General features: G+C 51.4%; 1 protein-coding gene across 1 annotated transcript; it reads right to left on the bottom strand.

Annotated features, from left to right (window-relative positions):
- Positions 1 to 3,072: 3,072 nt before the first annotated feature.
- Positions 3,073 to 16,104, bottom strand: LOC119104424 (U8-agatoxin-Ao1a). Its single transcript, XM_037228124.1, has 3 exons — positions 16,012 to 16,104; positions 6,079 to 6,163; positions 3,073 to 3,298 (listed from the first exon to the last, which is right to left on the bottom strand). Exons 1-3 carry the CDS (start codon positions 16,094 to 16,096, stop codon positions 3,124 to 3,126), a joined length of 345 nt encoding a protein of 114 aa, XP_037084019.1. The 5' UTR covers positions 16,097 to 16,104; the 3' UTR covers positions 3,073 to 3,123.
- Between the last annotated feature and the right edge of the window lie 4,026 nt (positions 16,105 to 20,130).

Below are 20,130 nucleotides of genomic sequence, written 5' to 3'. Positions count from 1 at the left end.
TTGTGTGTTGTTAGCTTTGTCTGGTGTGAACAAGCTGACACAAATGAACTGAACCAAAACACAAGTTAAAACCAGCCGGAGAAAGCTGCATCATGTTTTTTATCACAACTGCTGCTGTCAAGAAGTAGATGAGGTGAGTTGAGATGATGTTCAACATATGGGCCACTCTAAATTAGGTTAAGTTGGTTAATTTCATGAAAGGTGGCAGTAGGCATTTTACAAGAACTAGTAATTTACGAATGCTGCTGTGATACAAATAGGCTAGACAGAATGAGATGAGGCAAGGCTTCTTTAGGTTAGGCTTAGTTAGATTAAGTTTTGACCTGTGTATGATATTGTGTTCATGCCAGCTTGAAATGTTGTCTTTGTTCGTTGAAGCATATTTTACAGATTCATAAGTTCGAGCTTTCATGAATTGAATTTTTACTCCCGCACGGTGTTTTTGCAATGAAACATTTTAACTCCCACCCTAGTTTAAAAACGATTATAGCTCACTGGCCTTCGCGCCACGCTGAAGACCTCAGAGACCCTAAAGGAGATTTAGGAATGCTTCTGGGCGGTTTTGAGCGCCGTATTGGAAGCTTGGTTAGCTGAATTTGCAGCATCTGTTCATGCGTTGCACCAATGTGGAGCTTCTGACCCTGACTGTTCATGATCCATGATTTTTGTTCAAGATATTATCGGCGATATGTTAAGAAGAGGCACGTAACGCTTATTTTTTCAGACAAACGTATTCCAAAGAGGTTTCTGGGCCGATGTTTTCATCTACAGCACCCCAAAAGTACGTTTGTACCTCTGCGGTTGCTTTTAGAAGATTAGGGCATCCAAGGTCAATGTTGGCCAAACTTGACATGAATGACTAGATTTGTCCCTTTGAAGATCGTGCGCCATAAACCGTAATGGCCCCTATCTTGCAACTTCCAAAGGTGTTCCTAACGCTGGTTCTCCTTTTCATATACCTGGTTTAGTTCTTAATATAGCTGAACCGGAAAATGGGGTGATGGCTTCATCCCTTTGATCTGGCATCACATTCTGTAGGTCACGTGTATCGATGCACCTATGTATAGACTAATCACGTGTATTTATGCATAGACTAGTGCCTATGTAGTGCACGCTTCCAAGAGCTATTCAACGCCGTCTTCCTAGTTGTGTTAGCGTACTTACTTTTGACACAACAGGAGGGACCTCAAAAGTGCTAATCTGACTAATATGACCTGACTTGACCTGTGATAGTTCACATTCACCGTTGTTCAGTCACGCCAGCACGATGCTGTTCGACGAGAGCTCTACAATGCCGTTTCTCCTTGGCTCAAGCCTGCTTTGTTTTCAAGATATCTGGGTTGGGGTTTCTGAGGGCCCGTCGTGAAGGGGATACAAACTCCCGGAAGGAGAAGTTCGGATGATTTGTTCGATAGATACCGATGGCGAGAGGGCTAGAAACCATCGGGCGAAGCCGTCAAACGATCGGCAAATGTTCCATGTGTCGCGCTGTTCAAGCCAATCAGGACTCAACAGATCTCATGCGCAGAATAGACTGTTGCGTGTAAAGGCGTGGGTGTAGTCGCAGCCTGAGACCGTGAGCGAAATTTTCCCAGGCTTGTAACTCATTCAGGGGAGAGCACGCATTGTGTTCTCGCAAACCTTATTGTAGATCAAAGCGGACCACGGTGATCATAGTTAATCCTGATGCCCAGCGGCCACAGTCCGATGGTAGCGTGTGGGCTCCAACAAGGTGATCCATCTGGTGCCGGTCTCATTTGCATTGATGTCACAAGTTTCATGTAGTCGATATTAGATTGCTTTGAGGATTGAAACTGGGACTCGCAGGTGGGGCTTCGCGCCGCTGTCCGCGAAGGCGCGCTTCCTGCATGGTGGTGTTGGTTGCACTGTGAAGCCTGGTGAGCCGAATAAACAACCGAGCGAAGTATAAGAGAGAGGGCGGCTCGGGAGAAGGCTGGGAATTAAATTCAGGAACGAAAGGCTGTTGGTTTGGAACTGGACTGCTGGATTTCCACGATTTTCTCACAGCCAGAGTTGATAGCTGTGGTGGCGGTGGAGGAAAACGCAGCGAAGATACGTGCTTCGCCTGTAGAACTCGTGGGCACCGCAATACCTTATGTGGAGAAGTCCGTCGATCCATTGACCGCTACTGTGGTTTGAAATGACTGAAGTTCATAGCGAGTGCTGCCATATCACAACTACTGCAGAGGAAAACACTTTTTGCTGTGGGTTGCTGCAAAGTTTATAAAGCTGAAGGTGTGTTAGATCTCCGGGTAAAAACATTTCGGTCTCGCGCGCAGCGTCAACACCTGTAAAAGCGAGATTCCCGCGTCGTTCCTCACTGGATCGCGCGCCTCGCAACGGGCGCCAGATTCACTGATATCAAGACACTTGAAAATTGGCAATATCCGTCTTGTGACATCACCATAAATGAAATCAGCAGCATGATAGAAAACATCGTCAGATCTAGTCATCATATCGTCAGATCTAATCACGCCGCTGGTGTCAGTTATGCTGGTGTCACAAGACGGATATTGCCAATTTTCGAGTACCCTGATTTCAGTGAATCTGGCGTCCGTTGCGAGGCGCGATCCAGTGAGGAACGACGTGGGAATCCCGCTTTTACTGGTGTTGATGCTGCGCACGAGACTGAAATGCTTCTGCCCTGCTGCGATATCTCCCACGTCGCACAAATGAGGCTGTCTAAATTCGCCACGCCAGGGCAGGCCCGCTGCTGATTCAGACACCGGACGAAAACACGCGCACTCCAGTTAGGCGTGTATTGCCGCCGAGTCACTCACAAAACAAGCCAACAGCTCGAACCGCAGCTTACTGACACTGATGCTCACCGACGCCCTGAAACGGCCGCAGCTACAACCAAGGACACACCGAGTGATGCGAGGGACAGAGGACGATGGAGGGGGCGTTGGGGGCGTTGGGGGAGTGGGGGGGGGGGGGGGCAGCGGGTGCCGCGGCTCCGATTGGCGGATGTGGCTGGAGAGGATCCCCAATCGGGGCCGGGGCCCCGCCGGCAGGCCCGCAGAGCGGCGCCGCAGGGCGCGGCAGGGCCAGGAGGGGCCCTCAGCGCCGGCCTGCGGGCGGGGCGCGGCCGCCGGAAGCGGCTCACTTCCGCCTTCGGCCCCACGCCTGGAACAGACCGCCGCGCATGCACTTGCAGTTGCTGCCCCAGAGGTTGCAGCGACAGGTGCCGTAGCCGCAGCAGTCGTGAGGTCGCGCGTCGCAAGAGCTGCCGCGTCGGATGCAGGAGCGTCTGTAGACGTACACAAACGGAGAACGTCTGAACAGACAATTAGAAGGGCTTAGAGGTGGCCGGACACCGTGGACAATCAGGCTCGGTGAAGGCGCGCCTCCTCACGCGGGACCAGTGCGGCCTCAGCAGTGCTAGGCGAACACAAGAGCAAGCGCACGGATGCAGCCGTCTGTGCAGACGACAAGAGAACGAAAGCAGTGCGACAACAACAAGGCGGTCCTCTGGATGTGAATGTCGACAGAAAGACTGCTTTTTGTGACCAAAGCTTGGTATTGCTGTGATAAGTTTCTCTGATGGCCACCTATCTTTATGTTGTGCAGCGAGGGGCGTAGCCAAGGAGAGTGCCACTCGCCTTCCCCCCTCGTCATGGCAACAGGCTTGCACCATACACCGAGCGATCTCAGAGGAAGATTGTCCAAATTCACAAGACTTAGAAGACAGATCAACATTTGCCCCTCCTCCTGAGAAAAGTTTGGCCTACGTCTGTGTGCAGTGGCGTTGCGTTACTGACACAGCAAACTGCGTCCCGTCTCATCCATCGCCGCTGATGAGCTGTGTGTGAGACCTCCACCTGTTTGCGTGCCCGCGCACACTTCTGTTATAGGCGGCGAGCACGCAACGTCGTCGCGCGGCTTGCGTGTGATACTGCACCGTTAGCTCAGTGTGATGTCATAACCACCCCACGCTTCCAGGTGCTTGGGTGACGTCAGCACGTATGACGTCAAGCTGAGATCACAACCTTCGACGGTGCTGCCGTGAATGCAATCAAAAGGTAGCCATTGCCATGGCGTAACGTCAGACCGGCAAATACGACGTTACGACGTCAGCATGCGAGAACAAATCACGCTTTCCCCGCTGCCTACAGTGATGGCTACTATGACGTCATTTAAGCGAACGCGACGATTGAGGCTCGGGACCGCGAGCGCGGGCTAAGGCGTTCGAGAGCCGTCCGCACGTTCGTCATGTACGTCCTCGGATAGCCTGAGCCGATCGCAGTCCGCAGTGCAGTCTGTGACGGTGTTAGCGGCGAGCTCTGGGTAGTGGTGCGGACAAATAAGAGTGGCTGGCTCCTACGGGCGTGTGGACAAGTGTTGTTGAACAAATATATTGAACAGAACTGTTGAGCCTGGATCTTGTCAGATCGCTAAAGCAAGTGTGCAAGTGCAAAGCGTGATGAGCTGACGAGAGAAACGTAGCAGACAAGCGACCCATTTGTCACAAAGACAAGTCTCAAGAAACGTGTTTCAGAAGCGCGCTCAAGAAGTGGCGGCACCGTGGGTGTCGCCTACCTCAACCTACAGAACACTAGTGTCCACGACTGGCGTCCAGCAAAATGGATTCTCCACCCATCAGTTCAAGTGAACGGAAAGTGCGAACGGCAAGTGATCTAGTGCTTGTTTCCAGTCATGCTCTGCGGTACATGCAAGCGTGGAAAGCCCGGACATGTGCGAGGGAGTCTCAGTCGTCCGACACAGTGCCACACATTGTGTTATTTTCTCGATTGTTTTATCTTGTTGAGCGAATTAAGGCATTCGATTTAGAGCTTTTTTGACATGGGCTTAACGTTACCGATTTCACAGAAACAGCATGCACCAAAGACATACGTCGACCGGATCTCCAAAATGAACTGGTTCCAACTTCCGTCACTAGATGCCAGCCTCTTAACTGAAGACCCAAACGCTGCACAACCGGCTGCAGACACTGGAGTTAGAGCTCCGGCCGATGGGCGCGGACTACGAGCATGCAAGCAAGTCACAAACGTCCACCGCATCTGCGGCCGAGCAAAATGCCAGCCGACAAGAGTTTGGGTTTTTGTCGACAATTGTCAATTTTGTCAACAATTGTCAACACCATGACTGGAAGTGTGGGTGTGTGACAGTCCAGCGAGTTCACGCGCAGGAAAATGAGATCCGTGGCCGAGACGCCTCTCGTAAAAGCAACATGATCCCTGTCCTGTGATAAGGTATGGGCGTTTTGCACGAGATCTTAGGCCACCCTTTTATATCGCGTACAGTGCGTGAAAGGGATTGGGGCAACCACGAAGGGTTTCGAATTATATTTGTGATTAAACGAGCATTTAAACGAGCATAGAATTATTATACTAACGATAATTTCTTCGCACGACAAAGTATCAACATCTGACACAATGACACTTTGTATTGTGTTGTCTTTCGTTCATCACGTGGGAACTACAACGTTATAAGAACAAAACGCTGTCATCATGAACAAACCATCTAGCGGTGCTCACCTCCTGTAGAGTCCACGTTAAGGTCAACATTTGCATAAATCTTACGGCTTATGGGAAGATTATGTTAAACATCACAGACACGAGTCAGAAGAGCATAACCATATATTTTACCCGGACAACAAACTAAGAGCTGTCCAGTCATGTTTTGTTTGTCCAACTGCATTGGAAAGAAAAGCAACGTGTTTTTCGGAGAAGGATTAAGAAATTTAGCGATAAACATGCATGATTCAAGTAGCGACACAGAGTTTTGTCATTTTGTACCACAATTTCTATCAAACCTGTGTGTGTGGGGGACTGGAGACGTAGCTTCCTTTCCCAAAACATCTTTAAAATCCACGCGACGCCTTTGCTGTTGCATGAAACGAATGAACCTAAAATGTCCCCCACCCGCTCTAACCACCCTTTTCCTATACCTTCAGCCGATAATGCTGCACATGTACGGGCGGATTGTCAGTGACGGACAGCTGGCCATCGTCCAATGATCACCAACGACTGTGGAAAAAGACACTGGTATTGTGCTACATGAGGGTGGTAATATGTTGCACACACAGTTACTTACTTCTGTCCCGATTTTCTCAGTAGGTTGGCAAGGAGGTTAGAATATTCATCCATTTCCAGAGGCATCTCCTGTTCGCCGCCACCTCCTGAAAAATTGGCCCAACTTTAGTGTCAGAACAAGGAGGGCTGACTTTCTGTGACGGACCCGCATCGCGGCGGGATAGGCTGCGAAGGTTTGGCACTGCCTTCAGTACCTCCACTGAGCAGACCCAGACAGCAGGCTCAGACGTCGCGCCAGCCGACTTTGCCTTTGCAGCGAATTAATGGATCCCGGGATTTATCGATTGTAACTTGGGTCACGAAGACCATTTATTTCTGGCTATTCCATAACGCCGAAGCAATTTCGCTGTTTATGCAGTGCACGCCAGAACCCAGCGAGCAGTTCATACAACACTCACGCATTGATTTACCACATTGACTTTTGTTGACCTTTTATTCGCATGAGGCCGGTCCATCGTGACCCAAAATACGGCCCGGTCATGCCCCACTGCGGCCAAGGAGAGTTTCCATTCAACGGCAGCGAAGCATTGTTTTGAAGACACGTGCGTGTTTTGGAAAGGCGTCTCCAAGCGAAAAGTTTCCGGGGCTTAGAAATTGCGTGCAGGTGGTCGCGCGGTCGTTTGGCCTAAAAAAGTTTGCTATCAAACATTAGGAGCTCACCACCAAGTTGGCCCCGTGCCTGGTATTTTGAGAGTGCTCTTGTTTTCCCCATCACGACATTTCCATCAATGAAACGGCGCGGCCGGGTGTCATCACTTAATTGGAAAAACGATGAACGCGGAAGCACTGCCTTAAAACTGCAAGTTCGCATTGGCAAAACTACATCTATGCGTGTCTAAAAGGCACCACGGTTTGGTGGTTTATAACTTTTACGAGCACCTTCAAATGCAGTCTTTGCATAAACGTATTACGACTTGTGATGCAAGACATCAAACTGAACATCACCCCATCCCTGTAAAAGGATTGTAGTCCAGGAACTGCTATTTATAGAATGACAACACAAAAAAATATATAACAGTGGGAAGATTTTTTAGGGGACAGTGGAGAGTGGGCGTAAAAGTGAGTATAACACAGGGGACCGCACAAATTCTGCAGACAAAGTCAGCCTCGGATCGAATGCGGCTTAAAACCAATGCAAAGCAGGTCATCAGCATCACACAGCCGCCGACAATGATGGGCGCGGGCGAGCCGCATCCCACCGAGCCACGGCCCAGAGCACGGTCGGCCGCGCTCATTCGCAGCTGCCATTCTGCAGGGCGTCTGTGAGCGAGCGTGTGACCGGTCCCGGCGTCTCCGCGGCCGGCCGGCCGCCTGAGAGCTCTTCGCGGCGCCGACAGGGCTCGAGCGCTGGCAGCGGGAGCCAGCCGCCGCCAGCCGGCCGGCCCGCCAGCGCCCAGACCGAGCGTTGGCAGCCGGAGCCAGCCGCCGCCGGCCGGTGGGCCCGCCAGCGCCCAGATCGAGTGATGGCAGCAGGAGCCAGCCGCCGCCGGCTGGCCTGCCCGCCAGCGCCCAGACCGAGTGATGGCAGCCGGAGCCAGCCGCCGCCGGCCGGCCTGCCCGCCAGCGCCCAGACCGAGTGATGGCCAGACCGAACCGGCATTGACGCCCGGCCGCTAGGCGTCGCATGCCAATGAGCGCCAAGTGCCGGCTACTTAGAGTAAGTCGCAGTGACCAGTTTCTAATTCATGAGGGCGTGCGACCCTTAATGGTAGTCGTTAAGACCTGTGACCCGCAGTCGTTCTGGTTGAGTGCATAGCCGACGTTTGGGCGATAGCGCACATTAGTTCAGAATATGGGCCGCTTTTTGGCCATGAAGAGGGCACCAGCAACCTTCGCCAGGAAGTCTGTGCTTTTATCGGTTCAAAATGACCAAAGAACGAACATAATTCCTTTTTAAAAAGTAATGGGCTTGAATAGAGACGCCTAAACGAGCAATGTCATGTGCGTTCCAGCCGATTTTACACAACTTTATAATGGTCAAGGTGTCTTGCTTGCAAACAGGCCGGCAGTCATAGAAAACTGCGAGATAATGAAGACCATATAGATCGGTGGCTGCAGAAAAGAACTGACGAGCGAGCATTTTGAAACGCCCTCGAAACTTCTCCAACCAGAGCAGCGTCCTGCGGTTATCTTGATAAATGGTGTATTCTGTGAGGCCTTCTATCGATTTACTCTCCAACCGAAGATTATTTTTCACATTCGATTAAACCCCAAACAGATGATCAGAAATGAGCTTGTGAGCCTATGTACCCGCATGGTTTACTGAGCTCGATGATTTCCTTGTTGGAAATCAAATCATCAGATCTTATTGGAAAAAAAATGAAAAGCTAAAGCAAGAAAATAAAGAGTAGTGCATGAAGTTAGATATTACACTGCTCTAAAATCTGACTTCTGACATCAAATAGTCAGCCCCAGTGTGTTATGTTAATTAGCTGTATGTTCATAAGCACCTGTCCTGATAGACGAATATGTCGTCGCAGGACGTTGGAGGACGTTAGAGGACTTCGCCGCAGATGAAGGTCATACCGAAATTCTTCGGGCGAGAATGCATGCTGCGTGATATAGTTATCCGCCAGTCGCTGGCGTGCAGTTGTTCAGAGCAGCCACCTATGGCTAAAGAAGTGACTTCTCTGTAATTGACGAAATTTGGAACCCTCTGAATTGTCACCCGGAGAAAGGTCTTTCAGAAAGCGTTGCAGTGTGTCTCTAAATCCAATGAACCACAAAGACAAAGATAAATTAAATGCATTACGGCATAACCATCAAACATTTTCGTTTCGGGAGTTCGTTTGCACAAAGTTTCATTTGCTGGCCATCAAACACTGAATGAAGGTTGAGACTAACCTAAAAGAATTATCAGATAAAGCCATACTTACATAACCAGCCCAAAGGCGTATAGTTTCCTATTCAGGGGGGGGGGGGGAGGCGGAATTGTGCCTCCAAACCAGGGATGTTGTTTCCTATTTTCAGTTATCATTCTTATCCATTATGTTTCATTTATCATAATTTGGGGTTTCAGCTCCCAAAACTTTTTTTTAAAACTACACCCTGCTGCAAGCAACGAAAAATTGCGTCAAGTCTGAGGGGAAACTGTTTTAAGCGTATTTTGGAGACAGGTTCAGCCATATTCTTCCTATCTCTCTCTTCCCTTTTCATCCCTCAGCCCTACGCATTTTGCAAAACTGTACCCCTATGACCCCACGGTATCAACAGATGTAAACGACATTTTGAGCATCTCTGGCACCTTGCTCTAGCTTTATATGCAATATGATGACAGCCAAAAGCATTTTATTTCATGCCTGTCCACCGATCAGTGCGCTAAGTCTGAGATGCAACAGGCAATCTGAGAGGCCCAAACCAGCCATGTTCGGTCTCCTACTTCAAAGCCGCCGTTCCTTTCAGTAGCAGGAAGCCCCGGATGAATCCTTGACGTGTGTCGCTCCAACGAGCTCCGTTCACCTCTAAAGCTACAGCTCAGGCATCCAAAACAACAACTCTAGATCGGCAGGGCATCTTAGCGCTATCACATTTAAAAAAACTGACGATTAGCAACGTCCTTCTAGCCAGTCAGCTTCTCACCACATGAATACAACCAACGGCAGTCCAAAGCCTTGCAATGAGGCTAACGCATTACCGCGTGGCGAGCAACCGAGCCAATGTCCCTCAAATCGCACGGCGCTTTAATGCGCTGCGTAGCGAGCTGATCACGTTCGTCCTAAGATGCTGTGGCCAGCCACGATTTCAACGATTAGTAACAGCATGGTTATTTGGTATTCTACACTGTTTAGTATGTGAAGTAAATCTTGGCTGATAAAAATCTTCGAAAAGCATTGATCTGAGTGATATTGGAAAAGCACTGGGTCACCACTGATCTGTGACATCAGCACCGGTATAATATGGTTCATAGTGTGTTTCTGTCACTTGCTAAAACTATCTTGATTCAAGCTATGTTTGGCAGCATCTTATGGCTGAACCTGCTCATGCAACGAAATGTCAACATTTCGACATGAGCTCACGCTGCAAGCGTTAACGAGCAGACCAATACTAAGCTCTGAGCTTCGTTGAGCCGGGATAGTCTGTTGTATCATGGTCTAGGGTGTTGGAATTTGTTTCCATTTTCCCAATTTTGTCACTAATTGGCTCGCAAAAGTGTGTTTTTTTTTTTGTCGCCGATCATGTCCGGCAAATCAGAAGCTTTTTCACGCCGGCAGCCACCGGTACCCAACGCTTTTTGCAAACTGCCCTCAATATCTCGAGGTCTGCTCGATGCATTAGAAAGCGACTAATAACGAAATATGCTTGGTTAGTTTCGCTGAATGACAGCGCCGGATATCACTGATACGAGGACAGAGGCACGAGGCGTAAATATCAAAGTAAGTGTGCCCTAATAACCATCATCTAATTGAACATATCGTGTGGAGGCTTACGGACCTTTACAACTCTTTAAAACAAGACCCTGAAGTTTGTCCGTCTTTTGCTTGGTATTGCCAGAAGCAAAGAATCTACCTTTCGAGGCCCAGAAACGTCATTCAAACCCTCCCTTGGCTGGTTGGCTGAATGCTTGCATGGAGATGTAGGTGATAGACCCAGTATATTATTTAGTTTGTCACTTATTTGTATTTTACTTTTTTCTGGACAACATTATCACAGCAAATGAACAACCAGACGTTTCTTCATCAAATGTGTCACACCTTTCACTCGATATCCAGCCTTCAAAAATATTCGCATCGACTGGTCACACACATTCAATTGGAAGTGATAAACATCTTTTGCCGTAAAAAGAAGTTTATAGACGAATACTTTGACGTGTTATTTGGTGGAGAAATAAAGGGGACAAGGAAATTCTTAAGAATTGGGTATTGTGTCAAACGGTTCACACTTCAGAGGCTTCAGCTGAAAAAAAACAAGGCGGGGAGAGGGTGAGGGGGAGGCAAAGTCGGTTTAAGAAGTTTCGGACGGGAGCGAGACATAAGTAGTCCGTAAAGCCTAGCATTTTGCATCTCGATGCGTACCTGCACGGTCCTGCCAAAGGTTAGCTCTGCCAAGTTCAGCTCTGACCGTCGGTCATACGAGCCAACTGCCGGTCCTGCAGTTCAGTATCCATCAGGAAGTCGGTAAAAACCCTTGATGGCCACCTTCTGTGCACAACAAACGGAGCACAATGCCGCAGCTTGCCTCAACCAGCCAGCAAAGCAAACCTGACTGTCAACCGCGCGTCTACGCGGGCGGACAGAGCACCGCACCCCAGCGGGCGGACAGCCGCGCCCACGCGGGCGGACAGAGCACTGCACCCAAGCGGGCGGACAGCCGCGCCCACGTGGGCGGACGGAGTACCACACCCCAGAGGGCGGACAAAGGCGCCCACGCGGGCGGACAGAGCACTGCACCCCAGCGGGCGGACAGCCGCGCCCACGTGGGCGGACGGAGTACCACACCCCAGAGGGCGGACAAAGGCGCCCACGCGGGCGGACAGAGCACCGCACCCCAGCGGGCGGACAGCCGCGCCCACCCAGGCGGACAGAGCACTGCACCCCAGCGGACGGACAGAGGCGCCCACGCGGGCGGACAGAGCACTGCACCCCAGCGGGCGGACAGAGGCACCCACGTGGCGGACAGAGCACTGCACCCCAGCCGCCCCGTGGCCCGGACAATGACCCCATCTCTGACGCCCGATAACCCCGTCTCTGGGGAACGCGCCCGAGTGCTGATGTTGGCCGTGTCAACAACTCTCCGGACATGCTTGATCTCGTTTTGCTCCCCTTGAGGATGTGGGAGGAAGGGAGGCCTCCCGCGGGAGCGACGATCCGTGCCGGGTTCGGCGAAAACACGTGACACTGCGTGGATGTCTTAGGACGAGTGAACGACACTGATGCTATTTTAGGCAAAGCTCCACTGATAGCACAAGGCACGAAAATCTGCCATGGGCGCGTTCTAAACCTATTAACGGCAGCTACCCTGCCGCTAAGATGAAGCGGTGCGGCAGCCGGCTGCCAATCAGCTTCGAATCTGATTGGCTGTTGGCCGCTACGCTCCATGAGTCTGGCAGACAATGCCACAAATGCCACATGATGATGCCACAAAACGTGCACCGTGGTTTGCTCACCTAGAATGAAACTTGCTTTTAGACCTTGACTTGAATGTTGTTTTTTATTTAACTTGGAACAAGATGCATGGAATCAGGCTGCTTCGTTATATGCCTTATGCGACTGTCTCGTTGCACGCCTTATGTAACTGACTCTTTACGTGCCTTATGCAACTGATGTGAACTGGAATACCGGCCGTTTTAACATGGGCTATCAAGCATGTTCCGTATTCACAGTGAATGTGTTGGATTAACATCATACCTAAACGAGCTTGGTAACGTCGAAATATGTCAGAAAAACCATCGAGTCCCCAAGATCTGCGTGCTCTGTTAACCTATTTTCTACCTCTGTCGCTTGCTTAAGCATCAGTTTCGGCAATGACTGTCTCAAACGCCGGGCAAGAATGACATCTAGCCGCAATGCACCATGAAGAGAAGAATTGCGACATTTGGTTCGTGCGCGTGGCTCACAGCACCGACTGCAAAGCTGACAGCATTGAGCGGCGGCTGCGTTGGAGGCGATGTGGGTATCGGTTTACGACAGCCGCGGCTGCTGGCCGCCCCTGTCGCCGGGAGCTGAGTAATGGCGGCACCGCAGCTCGGAGTAATAGTAATCCGGTAAGGCTGCGTCCGATGTAACGTTGATGTATCGCTGCCGCCAGAGGCACAGAGCTTTCGCGCACATCGATCGCAAAGCTGCTGATTGTTCCGCGGTACAGTGTTGTCGCACACGCCCACGGTGCAGAGCTGCCGCACACGCCCGCGGTACAGCGCCGTCGCACACGCCCGCGGTACAGCGCTGTCGCACACGCCCGCGGCACAGCGCATTATGGAGAATGTGGGTCCACCCAGCGACAGATCCAGCGGCTTATCTGCAATCCCGGCGCTCTATGTCACGGGAGATACGCCCCCCCCCCCCCCTCCCCCCGCTCACGTGTATTGAGCTGCGATGGCGAATGACTTGCGCGGGGGTTGGGCTGTATGGATATGCGCATATAGGTGCAACACTTACCATTTCACGTCGCTCCAGTAAAGGGCGCGCGAGGACGTGCGACGCGTTTTCTAAACGCGTTGGTTCGTTCTCTAAACAAAGCAGCCCACGAATGTCGCGCGATCCGCTGGGGTCCAGTATGCCACTGGCGACAGTGTGGCGGGCGGGGTGCACCGGCCGTCTCCGCTAAATCGAGGGGACGCGCAGCCGATCGGCGATCATAGTTAATGAAAAAATGTCATATGTTGAAAAAGCACCGGGAGGTGGATGCAGCCGAATTCATGTCCCGTTGCGCCGAAGGAATGTTCACAAAACCATGCCAAGATACCTCTTACAAATTGACTGAATGCTTCGCAGGAATGTATTTGGTTCAACAGTCTGTGCGAAGCGTGCGTGAATCTCTGCTAAGCGTGCGTGAGTTTCTGCTAAACGTGCGTGAGTCTCTGTTTAGCGCACGTGAGTTTCTGCTAAGCGTGCATGAGTCTCTGCTGAGCGTACCTGAGCCTCTGCTAAGCCTACGTGAGCCTGTGATAAGTGTACGTGAGTCTCTACTGAGCATGCGTGGGTATGTACTAAGCGTACGTGAGCCTCTGCTAAGCATAGGCGAGCCTTTGCTAAGCGTACGTGAGTCTCTGCTGAGCGTGCGTGAGCCTGCGTTAAGCGTGCGTGAGTCTCTACTGAGCGTACGTGAGCCTCTGATAAACACGCGTGAGTTTCTGTTGAGCGTACGTGAACTTCTGCTAAGCGTACGTGAGCCTCTGCTAAGCGCGCGTGAGCCTGTGATGACCGTGCGAGAGTCTCTGCTAAGCGTACGTTCTTCAAAAGATTCAGCTCACACCACCCCTTGAAGAATGTCATGCATAGGACTGTTCTTACTTTTAAAGATGTTTTATTGACATCAACTACCTTTTCGGACATTTGTAGCTTCTTTCATAATAATGCTGCACGGCTGCCCCTAGTCCAGCTTAGTCCTCTAAGTTTAGTTAGGATGGGCCACACAAGTCGAACCACACAAGTGCCGTTCCTGAGAAGCTTCTGTGACATTTCTGGGACTCGAGCTCACCCGCCCTCCGCGGATTGGTCCAGTCGTGTCTGACACTCCAGCAGCTGGGTTACAGAGGAGGCTGGGGTAGGGAATCGGAGCAACGCACCTAACCCTGAACAGGTTTTACAAGCAAGGTAGAATCAAAAAGTCATATTCAATACATCATTTGTTCATGCAGATGGTAACTTCCTCCCTTTCATAGTTAGCATTAGCATTCACTTCGGTTGCTGACAGCAATGTACCCGATATGACAAGCCACAGAAGGCTGATCAGGGATCGGTCCTATGTTTCTGCTAGACAGCACAGAACACTAAATATTCGACCTACCAAGGAGCGAGCCTCATTTTGGAATGTCTGGCACCACGTGTGAAATAAGGTAAAGTCTCTCACGTGCTTACTTCGGTCGAAATAATCCGTCCCCCAATGGCGGAGTAGGTTGTGCGTGGCGAATGCAATAGATATACACATAAAAACTTGTCGACGGGCTTTTACTTCACTTCTAGCTCAGGAGGCTACTGATACCTTCCTTTTTCATTTTTAGTAAGATAGCCGCGTGCTTGGGACACGTCGTTTATGTGATGCACACCTGATTTTACCAGAAACGAAACAAACCCAAGAACATCGATGGTTTAAAGCATTACGTCACTGGTAACCTGAAATCGCCCAGAAATCCCTGCAACGGCCGGCGGTCGATTCAGCTCGTTTATCAGTATTCACCCACACCTTAACACAGCGTCGTTCGGGTTCGGCAGCACAGCAGACGGAGGCGACTGAGCCACGCCGGACAGAATCCTCCCCACCACCACCGTCTCACCGAAAACAACTGAGCCGCGCCGGACAGAATCATCCCCACCTCCACCGTCTCACCGAAAACAACTGAGCCACGCCGGACAAAATCCTCCCCACCTCCACAGTTTCACTGAAGACAAGAGAGCCACGCCGGACAGAATTCTCCCCAGCCCACAGTCTCACCGAAGGTATCTGAGCCACGCCGGACAGAATCATCCCCACCCCCACAGTCTCACCGAAGACAGCTGAGCCACGCCGGACAAAATCCTCTCCGCCCCCACAGTCTCACCGAACACAAGAGACAGAATCCTCACGCTCCCACAACCCCATCGGAGACAAAAAAGTTACGCTGAATTGCATCCTCCCCTCTCCTACAGTCTCATCGAAGGCGACTGAGCCACGTTAGATAAAATCCTCTCCCCTCCCACAGTCTCACCGAAGGCTAGTAGCTCGCAGTCGTTTAGTGCCTGATGAGCTCAGCGTCGCTCTCGTTCGCGCGCGCACCTCGGTCTGCCGTCTCAAAAAATCGTGGAACGCGCTATGCTTAATCGAGTTTTTTCATGCATTTTGGATGAATCAAAGTTTACACATTTGTGCCACAACATTGATAGTTGTGAAGTGTTGCTTGAAAAAGCGTTGCAGCGTATCACCATCTTTAGGGGCGCATTTATCGTCGTTTATGCCGTAGCACGTTGCTCACATCTGGGCAGGCGTCAAATCCGGCCAACTGTCAGATGTGGTCTACGATTTCCTTTTGGGAGGACGGGGGTGGGCGGGGGGGGGGGGCATTCGGTTTAAACTCTCAGTTCAGCCACGCTACCAGTAAGGCACAGAGTTCGAGCGATATATCAACCCAAGAGGAAAAACAAGCTCTCGTCATCATTGCCATCTTACATCCGTGTTATTGTACGGAGCCCGTATTATTACTACCCGAGCCCTCAGTTACCCTTGTTGAGCGCTCAGCTGCGCGTCTGGGGTTCGATTCCCGCCCAGCGCCTGCTACCTGCCGTCCCGCGCGCCGACTCACCGTCGTCCATGTAGGCCTCCGCGTCGCCGGCCGCGGCCAGCGCCGCCAGCAGGCAGAGCGGGATCAGCAGCGCTGCCAGTCGCATCGTGTCGCCTCTCGTCTGCTTGTGACCGCCTCGTGCAACGGCCGAAGACGGCCCGGCCACCGGCCGTGACGTCACGCGACGCCTGCCAATCGGAGCGCGCGGTCGCCGCCGCCGCTGCCCGGTTGGCGGTCTGGATCGACGCAGGCGTGCAACAGCCGCAGGGTTGCAGCGGCGGAGAGGCAGGCTGGCCTGCCAGGTGACCTGTTGCTGTGGGTAGGAGGCCGGGAGGCCGGCGTCGAAATCTGATCAGAGGGGTACTGTTGAAGTACTGACTTTCGACTTACGCCAAATGTTGCGTTGCCGGCTTGATAATCTTTAACACCCAGTTGCAAGGGCGGATCCCGGTGGCATGGGGCCCTACCCCCCCCCCCCCCCTTTTGGCATCTTTGAGGTTTTGATGTCCCGAAGGAACACGGAAATTTCATGATGTACGCGCACCAAACCTTTATTTCTGACTCACATATCCTTTGTTTTCAAAAGGCATCAAATGCGGGAGCACCATAATGGGACCCCAAATAATCATTTGCCATATACACCAGGGCCAGGGCCGGCAGTACCAATTTTGACAGAGACAAAGACGAGATAAAACAGCCCTCACTAAGAAGCTTGAGTAAAATAGTGGGTTAGATATAATGCGGTTCATAAATTGAGTCTCGCAAATAGTGAATGATGATGTCAGTGACGCAAATGACAATGATAAAAAATGATAAAAAACGCAAATGATGGTGACGCAAATGATGTCAATTACTTTTCTGCTTTGCCCTGTACCTCCGGTTGGAATATCTCATCGCGATTTTGGTTCTTTTCCTCTGCGCGTTTCATACAACTGTCCAAACCATCGGAACATACACTGCAGCAGTGGATTAAGTATGTGCATGTTTAATGGGAAAATACCCACGGTTTGATGTTTCATGCACGTTTACCTGCAAGCCCACTTCTCTTTTCGATGTCCTAGTTCATCCTCGCTGGCGTCCAATTCTACAAGGGAGTCATGGAACTTACCTGATTCTTCGCAAGGGTAAACAGTTTGACCAAAGCTTTTCATGCGGCGCCTTATTCATATGACGGGCCTGCTTTGCATTTCATACCATTGGAACGTTATGATGACTACGGAGGTCTCCTACGCGGCGATATTGCCTCTTGCATGCATTTCGGGTCCTCCTCTTGATTTCACGGCACTTTTTGTTCCGATCGACTGCGGCCTCCTGTCGGCACGATAGGGTCTGTTTAAACTTCAAGGGGAACTAAAAGATATGCTTCATGTTGGCAGCAGACCAGGAGGCGGCTGGCTTTAGTCCCCGGTGGTGCCTCCCCTGGGTGCCACCTCAGGGTAAGCACCGGCAACGTTTGCGCTTCCAGCGACAGGAACGCTGAGAGATTGAAGACAGGGAAGAAAAAGATGAAAGGAAGTGTTTCAGATTAGTGAAATGAAATGTCACAAGGTAAATGATTTAAAAAACGCAAGGTGTGTTTCACGGTCTTGCACATAGGCAAGGATTTCCAGCCCTTACCTAACTGTGGTGAGGGACATTTACTATCCTCTAAGGTTTTTCTAGTGTACCGGCGAAGTGAATGACGAATTGCAGCAAAATTTCCAGTAATTTTTCTTGCACCATTGTTGCGTATTTTCAGTATTTCAATGCTTTGTTACAGGTCAGTTCATCATTTTGGGTAGGCTAAAGTGATTTCTTGCTTCAGCATTTAAATTTGTGCATTTTTTGCTCAGTAAATTTGCTCAGTCGTTTACCGTAGGTCAAGTAATTACCTACTCGCCTCATTTTCACAGATTGCCACATTCTCAGAGAACACTAGGCGTTTGGATGGGTTATTCGGGACGAACAAAATAAAGAACATATGAGGATCGCGCTTGATTGACAACCATAAAGCAATCACAGCTCAACAACTCAGGGAAAGACATTTATAGCAGTTATTAACAATGTGAGTGGCACATTGGCCGAGTGATTAACACCTGGGAATCCACGTGTGGGGAGGTCTGGGTTCAAATCCTGTTTGCGACAGGAACCTTAAAACAAAGCGGAAAGCTGGCAAGAAAGCGGCTCCCGGCCGACACGTTCGGACACTCCAATGCCAGCCAGAGGGCCCTGCGCGCTGATCCGGTTAGGTTAGGTTAGGTTAGGTTGAGCTAGGTTAGGTTAGGTAAGGTTAGCTTAGGTTAGGTTAGGTTAGGTTAGGTTAGGTCAGGCCTGAGTCGATAAGGGCCTATATGTTGGTCAGAAACCACCAGTAACCGACAGTCGGCTCCGTGGCGGCGTGGGCTTGATGGCCATTTTCCAGACATTTGTATTGGTCAGGGTCGCAGCGTCTGTCAGCCCTCACAGCGCCTGACAGAGGCCCCGAGTTGGCCAGAGGGAGTGTTCGAGGAGCCCGGAGAGCCTAGAGTGTCCACCAAGTTCGACGATCAGGGGCCCAATTAGAAGGTCTAAGGGCATAGAGGGCTGGCCAGGGTCTTATTCAGGGGCCCCGGCCCCGACCCCGGTCAGGGGTCGGCTCCCAAATAATGGTCAGACGGCCGTTTACGCCGATCGAGGCCCCTGCGTCCATATGGGCTCACGTGTCGGTCAGGCACCACCAGAATCGCACAGTCGGCTCCGTGTCGGTATGGCCCTGAGGGATTTATACTGATTGGGGGCCCTGGATCTGTCAGGGGCCCACAGCGCCTAACAGGAGGTTCTGTGCACGCAAGGGCCCCGGACCGACCAAGAGAAGTGATCGGTGAGGCCCGAAGAGGAGCCCGGGAGGCCCACCGGAACCGATGGTGCAAGGCCCGGTTGAAGGGCATAAGGGCCCGATGGACTGGCTGTAGGTCACATAAAAAACCGCAGCCCATAGGGTTGTGACCTTAAACATTAGTCAAAGGTTCTCTTACACCGTTTGAGGAGCCCCTGAGACAATGCGGGTGTTTAATTCGGCCAGAGACCACGGACACCGAACAGTCGGCTCCATGTCCGTCCGAGCCCTTGAGACCCATTTTCCAAGCGGGAACGAAGCCGGGGCCCGCGATTTGCAATGTTCCGGGCCTCTGACATAATGAAGGATTTCTGCATCGGTCAGAGGCCACAGTGGCTAACGGAGATATGTGGCGGCATGTGGCCCCGAGTCGGAGCGGTGTTTGAGAGGGCACGAAGAAGGGCCGAAGGGTCTCTCGAGACCAAAGAATGAAGGGCCGGATTGAAAGGCCGAAGCGTCCGAAGAGCTGGCTGTAGGTCATATTAAGCACCCCAGTCCATGGGGCCGTGATCTCAAATGTCAGTTAGAGAACCTTTTGTACCGATAAGGGCCCTGAGACAGAGCGTTCCTCTATTTCGGCCATAGATCACGAACAACGAACAGTTGGATCCGTGTTGGTGTGAACTCCAGCGGCCCATCTCCCAAGCAGGGACAAGGCCTGACCCGCGATTAACAATTGGTCTTTTATTTTATCTTCCTTTATCTTTCAGTGGCCTACCGTGCCTAGCAAGGTATTCTATGCCAACAGGGGGCGTCGAGTCTGTCAGGGGAAGATTTGCTCAGCAGGGGCGGGAACGGGACCCCAAATGGCAGAGAGCCTCGTGCGTTGATTGCGGCCCTCCAACAATACAAAGGAAACCTGAGAACTCATTACCAGTGCTCACATTGAAGCAATGGAATAGTCGTGTGTCGGTCAGGGTCTCCAGTACCGAACGGTTGATCCACCAACCCAATGCCGGCGAAGGCCCGTTAAGCGGAACTAGAGTGTATGTGTCAATTACTTGAACTCCCGCGGCGGTCAGGGACGTTGTTGCGTCAGTGAGGGTTCCTGCGTCAGTCCGGGTCAACTGCACGGATCAGAAGGCCTCCCACATCCGGTAGCGGACCAATGCGATGTGATGTATGCCGCTAATGGACCTCTGATCGGTCGGGGAATCCCGCCCCGTGTTACCAGAATAACAGCCGGAAGACAGACCGCGGTGGGACAGAGTCGCAGTTCAGCCCCTGACCGGGAGTAACAATGTGCCCGTGGTGTTCTGCTTAAGAGGGCTGATTCACCGGACAAT

The sequence above is a fragment of the Pollicipes pollicipes genome, unplaced genomic scaffold, assembly GCF_011947565.3.
Source record: "Pollicipes pollicipes isolate AB1234 unplaced genomic scaffold, Ppol_2.1 Scaffold_2555;HRSCAF=2994_pilon_pilon_pilon, whole genome shotgun sequence".
NCBI classification, from domain to species: Eukaryota; Metazoa; Arthropoda; class Thecostraca; order Pollicipedomorpha; family Pollicipedidae; genus Pollicipes; species Pollicipes pollicipes.
Note: the sequence above shows the minus strand (reverse complement) of the source record. Positions and strands in the feature narration are given on the sequence as shown.